At 55.2% G+C, this 11,848-nt stretch overlaps 1 protein-coding gene across 1 annotated transcript in view; it reads left to right on the forward strand.

Moving 5' to 3' along the window:
* The window catches only part of ZAN (zonadhesin), a 42,486-nt gene that overhangs the window by 3,212 nt on the left and 27,426 nt on the right, over positions 1-11,848 (forward strand). The window contains 12 exon segments of the mRNA XM_045284606.1: positions 439-591; positions 1,763-1,927; positions 2,223-2,314; positions 2,498-2,576; positions 2,675-2,824; positions 3,258-3,643; positions 3,796-3,859; positions 5,466-6,068; positions 8,067-8,251; positions 10,447-10,588; positions 10,790-10,906; positions 11,478-11,602. Coding sequence (XP_045140541.1) covers positions 439-591; positions 1,763-1,927; positions 2,223-2,314; positions 2,498-2,576; positions 2,675-2,824; positions 3,258-3,643; positions 3,796-3,859; positions 5,466-6,068; positions 8,067-8,251; positions 10,447-10,588; positions 10,790-10,906; positions 11,478-11,602 — 2,261 coding nt within the window.

An 11,848-nucleotide genomic window follows, 5' to 3' on the forward strand; every position in this document is an offset into this window, starting at 1 on the left:
ATTCATCCATCCATCCATCCATCCATCCATCCATGCACTCATCCACCCACCCATCCATCCATCCATCCATCCATCCATCCATCCATCCACTCATCCACTCACCCACTCATCCACCCATTCATCCATTTATTCAGAAAAACATTCTACAACTGGAGTGAGAGGTTAGAGGGAGGCAGTTCCAGGGATGGAAACCCCTTAAAGCTGGGAGAAAGGAGCCAGTACCGTGAGGTGGGCACTGCTAGCCCACTTCACAGATGAGGAAACTGAGGTTGAGGGGCTTAGGTCAGGGGCTCCAGGACTCCCGCAGTGGACAGGGAGGTGGAACCTGCGGGGAAAGGCTCACGGGGCTCACAACGGGACTCTGCTCAGAACTCAGGATGGCAAGCCTGGGGAGGAGACTCTCCTGAGCCAAGCCCACCCCCCTCTCTTCACCCTTAGCCTGTGAGATGAAGACCTGCAACTTCGACACTCCAAATGACCTCTGTGGCTGGAGCTGGATTCCCTCCCCCACGGGGGCCAAATGGGTCCAGAAGACGGGGTCCTCAGGGGACCCGAACGCAGGGCCTTTGGATGACTTCTCCAGGCCCGGCAGTAAGTAAAGCCCATGCCCCTGTGCTCTGACCTTCAGTTCAGGGCTTCCAGTGGACCAACAGCACCTCTCAGGACAGCCTGGAGGAGGCAGCCTCCAACCGCTTTCAGCCAACACTAGACAGCAGACACTCCCATGCCGCCCACGGCAGACTCAACCTGGCCCCCCCAAAACCCACTGTCATGGAAGCAATCCCACTCATAGCAACCCCATCGAGCAAGTCAGAACGGTCCCTGTGGGTTTCTGAGGCTGTGAGTTTTCCAGAAGTAGAAAGCTTTCCTTTCCCATGCCCTGCCACCACCATCCCAAGTTTCCCATTGTTTACTCTGCCTTCTCTGCCTTCCAATTTCTGCCATCTCCCTCTTTTACCTCTCTGCTTCCCTGTCCCGTCCCCGACCTATCTTCCTGCCCCTACAGCTGGAGTGTTGGGGTGGTGCAGAGATGGGGTGTCCCCCATGTGCCAGTGGTCGCTGAGACTTTAGCTCTGGCTACCAGTAGCCTGTGGAGCCAGGCTCAGGTGCATCGGCTGCCTGCATGGAAGGATAGGCGCACAGGGCGTGACTGGAGAGCAGGAAGCTTGCGTGACCAGATGCTGGCTTTGAAGCACACCACAGGGCCTTACTCATGCCAGTGGAGGACCTGGCTCTGCCAAGTGGGGCAAGAAAAGGGAGAGTCTACGAATCTAGGGAGCCTAACGTGTTAGAGGACAAAGGACGGGCGCCTTCTAGGCTGCTGCGTTTTGACGCGGCAGTGTCTAGAACCCAAGAAGCCCTGGTGGAATAGTGGGTTACACATCGGCCTGCTGAGCACAAGGCCAGCAGCTGGAAGCCAGCAGCCTCTCTGAGGGAGAAAGAGGAGGCTTTCTGCGCCTGTAAAGAATTCTAGCCTTGGAAACCCACAAGGGCCGTCTTCCTCTGTCCTAGGCGGTCACTATGAGTTGGAATCAACTGGGCAGCACGGAATCCTTCCCCAGCTCAGCCAAGCACTTCTGGGAGGGTTGAAATCAGTCCACCCGGGAGGCGGGTGTCGGCGCTCGGAGCTACTGACTCTGGGCAGTTGTTTGGGTCCCTCAGGACCAGGAACCGCCCCCCCTACACACACACCTCTGTCCCTGTTGCCACCCCCCCCCAACTTCAGGCACCCCTACCTTGCCCTGACTCTCTTCCTTCTCAGGTGGCTCCTACATGCTCCTGGACCCCAAGGATGCGAACGCAGGTCAGAAAGCGACTCTCGTGAGCCCACTGAGCCAGTCCTCGGGCTGCCTGGGCCTCTCCTTCCAATATACCCTTCGTGGCCGGAGTGCCGGGGCGACCCTCATCGTCAAGGCAGCGCTCATGGGTCAGTGTGGGGCACTCGCTCACAGACTCTACACTACCTGCTGCCAAGGTCGGCTTCAGGGAGAGACACGGGGCACCCCGGGAATCGGGAATACGGGGGAGACGTCTTTTTCGGGATTGGAATTGGGAGACAGGGGACCACTCGATTCTGCAAACTAGAAGAAAGAGTCCAAGAGATGGAGTGCGAAGGGTGCGCTAGCATTTGGAGAGGGATACGCATCCTCCTGAGGATAGGCTTGAAGTCATTTCGCCGGCTCCTGAAGCGCATGCCTCTCCCCTGCTTCGTTACATTGCAGGGAGCATCCAGAAGGACATCCTCTTCTTAGGACAGCCTGGACCCAGCTGGCAGCCCGCGTCTGTGAACTACACAAACGAGGGGCAGATACAGGTACAGGGAAGCCAGGGATGGATTGTCCGGTCCCCAGTAGACACTCCCAGTGTAGAAATGAACGGGGGGGCCTGGGCCTGGGGAGCAGCAGGGTGCCCGGGTCCCTGGATGGAGCTGTCAGGCCAGGGGCTTGTGGGTTTGGACTGGATGCTCACACTGGTCCCGCCCTCCCTCCCTCTGCAGTTCCTCATCGTGGGCCTGTTTGGCGCTGTCCCCGACCCAGCGGTGGCGGTGGACGCCGTCAGCATCGCACCCTGCAGGGGTGAGAGCAGGCTCTCGGGAAGCCTGGGAATCTGACTTGGAGGTGAGGTGGGGAGGAGCCTGGTCAACATTTCTCAAGTCTCTCATTGGATCCCCCAGAGTACCTCCCTCAGTGTGACTTTGAAGAGGATGCCCATCCCTTCTGTGACTGGGTCCAGGTCTCGAAGGAAGGCGGACACTGGACCCGGGGAAGTAGAAACACGGCTGCGGCCCATGCCATAGAGCCCTCTGGAGGTTCCCCCCGCAGAGGTGAGGCGTGTGGAGACCCTTCAAGCCAACCCGTCACCGGCTGTGCTCCGGACGATGGGGCTGGATGGGCATGACTGGTGCCAGACGAGGCGGGGGAGAGAAAGGTGTAGGTGGTACAGACCCGTCCATGGGAAAGGACACTGAGGGGGAAAGGCCCGCATGGCCAGGACTTGGGTAGAGGCAGACAGAGGCTTCTCATGGTTGGGGAATCCATGAGAAGCCACTCCCCGCAACGCCAGGCACCCCACTTGGTGAAGGCCAAGGTTTCCAAAAATCCACCATCTCATTTTCAACCTCCACCATGAAAGTGGGCGGAGGAACATGGGCCCGCGGTTGTGCCGACCACCATGCTGAAATCCAGGCGTCTCTCCAGCAGCAAGAGCCTCCTGCCGGGGTCTCTGCCTCATCCCGCCCATTCCTTCCTTCTGTCCAGAGGGTCTTCACTTCATCTACCTCAAGACCAACGAGGACAAGCGCTCGCTGAAAAGCCATCCCGTCCAACTGGCCAGCAGGTTCTTCTGTGCCGTGGAGACGGTCTGCATGGAGTTTGCCTACCACATGTATGGCGGCGGGGAGGACACGATGCTCAATTTCCTGCTGAGGACGCTGCGGGGTCAGGCGACCTCCATTTGGAGCCGCTTGGGGTTCCAGAGCCCTCTGTGGCAGCAGGCATCCATCACCATTGCCGTCCCGTTGGGCCATCAGCAACCCATTCAGGCGAGCCCACGGGAGAGTGTGTGGCGTGAAGAAAGGGTGGGGGACGGACACGCCACTGCGACGACGGAGAAGACGGAATGTGGGAAAGGGAGCGTGGGAGAGGTGGGCTGCTCCGTGTGATGGAGGAGGATTTCTGGACTGGTCGGTTGAGCCCAGAACGAGGCGAGGACCAGGCCCAGCAATCACCGAGGTGCCATGCATCCGTCCATCCGTCCTGACGTCTCTCGTCTTTCTCTCCCCCCGGTGCCCTTCAGCTGATCCTGGAGGCGATCGATGTGGCCGTGGGTTTCATCATGATCAACTACGGAGCCTGTTCAGGTGAGATGCAGGCCCTCCAGATGACCTGGACTCGTTTAGAAGGGAAGCCTTCTCGTGGCCCAGATTTTTCCAGCGCCGACTCTGTGTCCCCGTCTGACCTTTGACATTCTCGTTCTAGCGACGGCCCACCTCCACCTCTCCCCTGACCCCCTGAGAATGTGGGATGGAGTGTGGCTTTGATGGCCTGAGTGTGGCTAGGCCCTTCACCCTTCACCTAGTGAAGGCTGATCCTGACGGCTGGGCTCGCATCCTATTTATTTCTGTGTTTGTTTTGTCTTTTTAATCTTGATAGTTTATATACCAATGGGGAGTTCATACATAGATCATATCATTCCATCGTTCAGTCACGTCAAGCAGAATCACACCGTCGCTACCACAATCAGTTTCCAAACATTCTTTTTCTTCCTGGACTCCTTGACATCGTCTCTCTTTTTGCCTCCCCCCTCCCATACCACTGTACCCTTGCCCTCCCCCCAAACCCTTGTTCTGCCTGCTGTTCCTATAGATTCATCCATCCTGGGTTTCATATACCGAAAACCTGAAAAACATAGAGCACAGTTTCAAGAGGGGGACCCTCCCGTGGCATCACACCTCTGAAAGATGCCCTCATACGAGCAAACAAACACAACACAAAACAAAAATACAGAAAAGGAAGAAAATCAGATCAGGTGCAGTGTGCATCGGAGCCAGGGGGTGGGGGTCAACTGACTTTACACCTTTGATCTGCGATCCCCATCTCTCTGATGCACTCTGATGTTTGTGTTCCTTGCCTGGCACAATATCTGACATGTATTAGGATCAGCTTTTTGTTGAGTGAACAAAAGCAGTGTGTTACGCGGAGAGGAATAGAGGTGAGTAAATTCTATATCCTCGGCCCTAGCCACTCTGAGGAGATGTGAGTGAAAGAAGGGGCAGTAAACCGATTACATGGAACTGTGTGTGACCTCCTCCCTGGGGACAGACAACCGAAAAGTGAGTGAAGGGAGACGTCGGACAGGGCAAGATATGACAAAATACCAATTTATAAACTATCAAGGGCTCATGAGGAAGGGGGAAGCGGGGAGGGAGGGGAAAAATGAGGACCTAATGTGGGGGCTTAAGTGGAGAGAAAATGTTTTGAGAATGATGTACAAATGCACTTTACACAATTGATGTGTGTATGGATTGCGATAACAGTTGTATGAGCCCCTAATAAAATGTTTAGAAAAAAAAAAAAAAAAGAAGGGGTGGTATAAATTTTTTTCGATGTTGTACATCTTTGTTTTAAAAGAATCATTTTATTGGGGGTTCATAAAGCTCTTATCACAATCCACACATACATCCATGGTGTTAGGCACATTTGTGCATGTGTTGCCATCATCATTCTCAAAACATTTTCTTTCTGCTTGAGCCCTTGGTATCAGCTCCTCATTTTTTCCCTGCCTTTCCCACCCTCCTTCCCTCACGAACCACTGATCACTTATAAATTATTATTTTTTCATGTCTTACACTGACCAATGTCTCTCTTCACCCACTTTTCTGTGGCCAGCAGGAAAGAGGGGAGTATAATTGTTTGACCAAATTCCAGAGCTGCTGCTTCCTCTTTTGTTTTCTTTTCCCTTTGCAGAACTTACCCCCGCAGCGCTTCCTAGGAAAAATCCTGCTCTGCCTCTGATCCCCACTGGAAACCCCCCCAACCTCATGGAACAACCCTTCTCCCCCACTAAGCCCACCACCACCACCACCACCACGACCACCACTACCACCACGACCACCACCACCACTACCACCACCACCACCACCGTAAAAGCCACCCCTCCCACCCAAGAAACCACTGTCTCTACACAAATAAGTACTGCCTCCACAGAAAGACCCACCCTCTCCACTGAAGAGCCCACTGCCCCCATTCAAGAATTCATCATCCCCAATGAAGAGGCCACTCTCCCTGTTGAGAACACACACCCCCTGGAAGCACCTACTGTCCCCACAGAAAAACCTACCACCCCCACTGAGAAGCCCACTGTGCCCACACAACAGCCCACGACCCCTACTGAGAGACCCACAGTCCCCACTGAAAAGCCTACTACTTCTACTGAGAAACCCACCCCCACAAGCCTTAGGGCAGAGTCCCTCAACCTAGGACCCAAACCCAGTGAGCAAGCCATGCTGACGGTGACGATGGGAACGCCAAGTACCCTCAGCACCCCTGCGACCCCTAGACCTACTCCAGGTATGAGGTGCAACCTGGGACCCAAAGCTGAAAGGATGAAACAGCAGGAGACGGGTGTTAGGGGAAGGGATACGTCCTGCAGACAAATGGCAGTCTTAGAGGAGAGATGGATCAGACTACGGAGGCTTTAGAAGACATTGTGACAGCCTTTGGTGGAAGGTGCCCTGGTGCCCCTGGGTGAGAAGGCCCGCTGGTCAGGCGCTGGCCAGGAGTTCTTGGAGACACGCCCCCCGCTGACCTCTTCCTTTGTCAATGGCGATCCAACCCCCCACACACACACCCTGAACCACCACCCACCCTCCCTCAGCCCTAAGACATGGCCAACTGAGTTTGGTTTTTGTTTTTTGTTTTTACTGCTTCAGGCCAATGAAAGTAAGACTTTATTGAGGGCCCAGGGCCACTGGGCCCAGGAGAACTAACGCCACCAGCAAGAGCAGGAGGGCTGGCAGAGAGGGGCCCTTATTTGACGTTCTTTGGGGGATGCAGGTTGTTGGTGTGGCCCCACTTTCTGCAGCAGTTACCCGCTCGGGATGGGGTGCCGGCGAGCACAACACCTGGGACAGTTCATCTTGTCGCAGTTGGTCTGGGCCAGCTGGCCCTCAGACGCAGCACCTAGTGCAGGGTGGGGGGGCTCTCTGGGTGCTGTCGGCCGAGAGCGCGCGGCCATCCTCCAGCTGTTTTCCGGCAAAAATCAGACGCTGCTGGTCTGGGGGGGTGGGGGGATGGCCCCTTGTCTCGGAGTTTAGCTTTGACATTCTCAATGGCGTCACCGGGCTCAACCTCAATTGGGGAGGGGGGGGTGTCTTCACAAAGATATGCATCTCTGCGTTGGCTGCTCAGGCTGCCTTGCCAAAGAGAAAGAGGGCCTTTTTGAAAAACACACCAAAAACCCCCAGTTCTATTGGCACGTCCGTCGTCCACATATCAGACAACTCGATGGTTCGACCCCATCAAGAAGAGTTGTCCCATCTGGACCACAGTCCCCTTTGGAACATTCTCTCTTGTCTTGCACTCAGTGCAGTTCATGTCATTGTCTTCTTCTTCTGCAAAACGATTTTGGCAAAAAATATACCCACCAATGGACTTTCTGTCTCTATCGATTTGCTTATTCTTGGGACTTCCGATTTGGTAATGGGGTCCACCACACCTGGGAGTGACACAGTTTGGGTCTGCCTTCCTTCACCTGTGTCACCGTCTCCAGGGTACATCTGTGCTCCATTCCTCCTCTGCTCTTCTTCCTTTGATTGTGGTGGGTGTCGAGGCAACAGACCACTTGCCCTCCCTACAGTCTCTGCGTGCCCGATTCGTCGTGTTCACCCTGTTGTTAGGCCATTGCTGTCTGCTGCGCCCAAGTTTTTCCATCGTCCTTAATAGAAGCTCAATGTCTCCTAAGCAATGAGTTCTCCCCACCCCCACCCCCGCCCCCACCATCCCTGGGGGCCACAGATAAGCCCTGGCCCCTGTATGCTTCCCTCACTGTGATCGTACAATATCTGATGCTCGTGACTGACTTGTTTCTCTCAGCATAATGTTCTCCAGGTGCATCCAGGTGGTCGCGTGGATCAGGACATCGCTGCTCATGACGAGTCCATGGCACGGATGTTCTACGTTTGGGTTTAACCCTTCATGGGACATGTAGGCTCTCCTCCTCCCCCCTTTATTTTTTGGTTATTGTGGATAATGCTGCAGTAAACATCGGAGCAAACAAACCCTTGTTTGAAGTCTCGCTTTTTCATTCTTGGGGGCATGCGGCAAAGAGCGGAATTGCCAGGTCCGTATGGTCAATCTGGGTTTAGTTACCTGAGGATCTGCCACACGGTTTCCCACATCTTAGATGACCACCAACGAGGGAGGAAGGCTGCCTTCTTTCCGTGGCTGGCTGCTGGAGGTCTCCTTCTTAGAGAAGAACTGGAGTTTGTGGGTAGACCAGAAGACAGGAAAGGAGTCTGAGGAAGGTTGTGGCGTGGAGGGTTGACCGAAGCTGTGCTTTCCCCTTAGTGACCTGTCCCTCAGATGCCCACTACGAGTCCTGTGCCTGCCCTGCATCCTGTGAGAACCGGAAGCCCACCTGTCCGCTCCCCTGCAGACCAGGCTGCGTCTGCAATCCTGGCTTTCTGTTTAGTCCGTCCAGTTGCATCCCAGCCTCTTCCTGCCATTGCTTCTACAACAACAACTACTACAAGGTAAGGTCGTGGGATCCCGGGATCCTCTGAGGGCAGTCGCTAGTGGGTCAGTGGGATGCCAGGGCTCAAGCCCAAGGTCGTAGTTACACGACAGGAGTTTTGGGGTGATCCTCTCTGTTCATACAAGCCCTGTGTGTTGAGTACTCCCTTTGGTCTGGCATGAGGATCGGCTGAGGAGAAGGAGCAGGGTCCTGTGGTCCTTAGAGGCTCATAGTTCTGTACCTCTGTGCCTGAATGATTCATTAGGGGTTAGACCAACCATGTGATAAAGGACTCCCCTATGTTCATCCTGAGGAAAATCTGGGACTCCCATGTATACAGAGGAGACCAGACACTTGAGAGGCACGTCTGGCACATTCCAGGACAGAATCTGGCACCCCCAAACCTTAGACTTTTCTCCCAAAGAAACTGGGAAATCCTGATGGGTCCAAAGGAGTGGAGTTGTTACCTCCCCTAATTGATGGCTCCCCCCACCCCCCCACCACCCCCGGGGGAGATGCAGCGAAAGTCACAATGATAGAGGTTGCATGCAAGTCCCACGTCTGTCTGTCATTTCCTGGTCACCACATTCAAAAGTGCAAAAGGAACAGGTGAGTGAATCTTCGTGAGCGCACGAAGTTCCACATATTGTTTCAGCAGGTAACCCATGCAAAGCTAGGAGGTCCGTGCCTGTTATACCCTTGGGATAGCTCCCTGGGATTGGTCACAGTTTATGAGCTCAATGGTCCTGCGTATCTGGCCGCCACCACACTGGACGGTTAGCTCGGCAGCAGCCATTGGGCACAAATCCTGCGGCTCCAGCACTCATATTGCGAGTGACTTTGGGAAAATTCACTTAACTTTCAAATTCTATCTCCACCTCTCTCTCTCTCTCTCTCTCTCTCTAATGTTTGAAGTGAACTTGTATGTCATCAGAGACCCCAGGTCCACATCAATTTTCCTTTCCCTCCTTGTTCCAAGCCACTCAGGCGGATCTTTAGATTCGATGGGGAAGGAATCTGGAGGATTTTTAAAAAAAAAAATTATATTTAAGCTGCGACCCTCCCCTCTCATCTTTATTTATTTATTTCTATCGTCCCGTCTATAACAAACCGCACACTGGGATGTCCTGGCCCATCAGATGGTGGTTCAGATGGAATTCGATTCTGACATGTACCAATGACTTATGAATGTTCATTTGTATGAGCAACTTGCGGTGACTATCATATGCAAGCTGGTCATTAAAGGCGCATGAAGCATTTGTTAGCGAGACCTGCCTCTTCTCCGACCCGAGGCTCCTTTCTTGGCACTGATCTTCTGAGAGCTTCGGTTTGCCAGGCTCACCTCCTCCCCCATCCTCTTTAACTGTTCTCCTGGGTCTGCGTCAGTGTTAGGTTAGTGCCCGCTACAACCTGGGCACCAAGATGGGTCACAGCCACCGGCATCAGCCGTCGCTTCCCGCTGCACTGCGTACTTATGTACTTGTTCACTCGGTAAGTGCCCATTCTCTGGCGTGCCACACGGTCCTTGCCTCTGCGATGCTCTCCCACTGATGGACTCATTGCATCTTGGCCAAGTCTTCCATGCAGCGAGTATTTATTGAGTGAGGGCACCCTGCAGGCCACGGTGCTACGTGTTAAGGCCAAAATGACATGCAGAGACAGACATGTTCTCTTACGCAGGATACTTACCAATCAGATCCTCACGAAAAGAAACCTAACGGCCATGGGGACGCCTCTCCAAAGGAAGGGTACCGGAGCTGGGAGGATGACCTAGTCAAGGATGTCTTTCTAAGAAAGTGACCGCAGAGGGGGCTGGTTTAGGAAGACGGGAGGGTAGAGCATTCCAAGAGGAGAGAACCAAGCCAAGCCCACCGGCCAAGTCTGCGCTGACTCAGAGTGACCCTGTAGGACAGGGTAGAACTGCCCCGGGGGGATTCCAAGCCGGTCACTCTTCATGGGACTGGAGAGTCCTGTCTTCCTCCCGATGAGGAACTGTGGACCTGGAGGGTCACGGCCCAGTGCCTGTCCACTGCCCCGCTGCCCGGGCTCCCCCAGAGGAGACAGCGGCCTGTGTGAGTGCCCTGTGGTGGGGAAAGGTGACCTGGGAGACCGTGGGAAGAGTGTGAGCCAGGTGAGACAGCATCTTCTCTCTTCAGAGGAGAAGGGGAAGTGCCCCAAGAACTGTAGTGTGTGACTCGGGATCCTTGTCCCCAGCCTGGAGACGAGTGGTTCAGCCCCAACTGCACCGAGCAATGCCGCTGCTTGCAGGGCAGCCGCCTGCAGTGCCAGCCCACTCAGTGTGGGACACACAAGGTGTGCCGGCTGCAGGACGGCCAGTATGGATGCCACCCCTACGGTAAGACCCTCTCTCCCTCCGTGTCGTCCAGGCCCCTCCTGCTGGCCTGTCGTTCCAATGACACCAGGATCCCCATCTTCCCCTTGATCAGAGGAACTGGGGAGGGTCGTTGGGGGGAAGGTGGAGGGGGTAGAATGAGGGGCTCTTCTGAGGGGGTGGCCGCCTCAGCTTCACGTGTCTCCCGCTCTCTCCCATTGGCAGGCACCGCCACCTGCTTGACCTACGGAGACCCCCATTACCTTACCTTCGACGGGAGGCATTTTAACTTCATGGGCAAATGTACCTATGTCTTGACCCATCCCTGTACAAAATCCACAGGTAGGCTTGCCTTGGCCGGGGCAGAAGCTCTGGGGTCAGAAGGGCTGATTCCGGGGGCCTGCGGGCAACAGTCAAGGGCAGGACCCGTTGGGAGTGAGGACGGGTCCTCATGGAGGCCTGGCCTCCTGGGAGGTAAGGGCTAAGAGGTCCACCCAGCAACAGGGACTTCCTCAGGGCCAGAGAGACCCACGAGGAGAACACAGTCCAATGCCCTTCTCTGCATTGCTGCTCCCTTGGCAAAGCCCCCTTTGAGGGACTGTGGTGTGCCTGCCATCATGGTGGAGACTGTCCAAGACACCAGGGAGGGAGCACAGAGCATGCTCCTGCCCCGGGATAGCCCGGGCCCCCAGGCGGAGACAGATAGACAGCTCAGAGGCTGTCCTAGGAGTTGGAGTGCGATTTCTGTCCCGACTATGGAATGGTCAGAGCCACCTCTCTGTGGCCCCTTATCCCCTCGGTGCCAAGTGAAGGGCCCTGCCCACAGTGGACAACAACACCCCCCACCACCACCACCCAAAAGAGGAGCTTGTGGAACGACACCCAGGTTCTCTCCATCCCTCTCCCCACCCAGAGCCGTACTTCAGGGTGGCGGTCAAGAATGAGGAACAAGGACAGGAAGGGGTCTCCTGCCTGAGCAAAGTCCACGTGACCCTACCCCAGACCACCATCACCCTGATCAAGGGCAAACGCATACTGGTGAGCCCCATCCTCCACCTACCCGTGCTGGGGCCACAGGCCTGTGGGTTGCCGTCACACCTGGTGCTTACCAGCTCCTCCAACCCTCCGGCCCCGCCTGGACGTGAATAACCATGATGGTGTGTGTCCTCTGTGAGCTGCAAACCCCTCTAAGTAGGGGTTAAGGCCTTCATGAACACACCTTGGGTGGGAAGCACTTTAGCTTCATGGACAAATCTACCTATCTCGTATTCCCCGTAACCTCTC

This window comes from Echinops telfairi, unplaced genomic scaffold, assembly GCF_000313985.2.
Source record: "Echinops telfairi isolate 266 unplaced genomic scaffold, ASM31398v2 ScPeMD7_5;HRSCAF=22, whole genome shotgun sequence".
Lineage (NCBI taxonomy): Eukaryota > Metazoa > Chordata > Mammalia > Afrosoricida > Tenrecidae > Echinops > Echinops telfairi.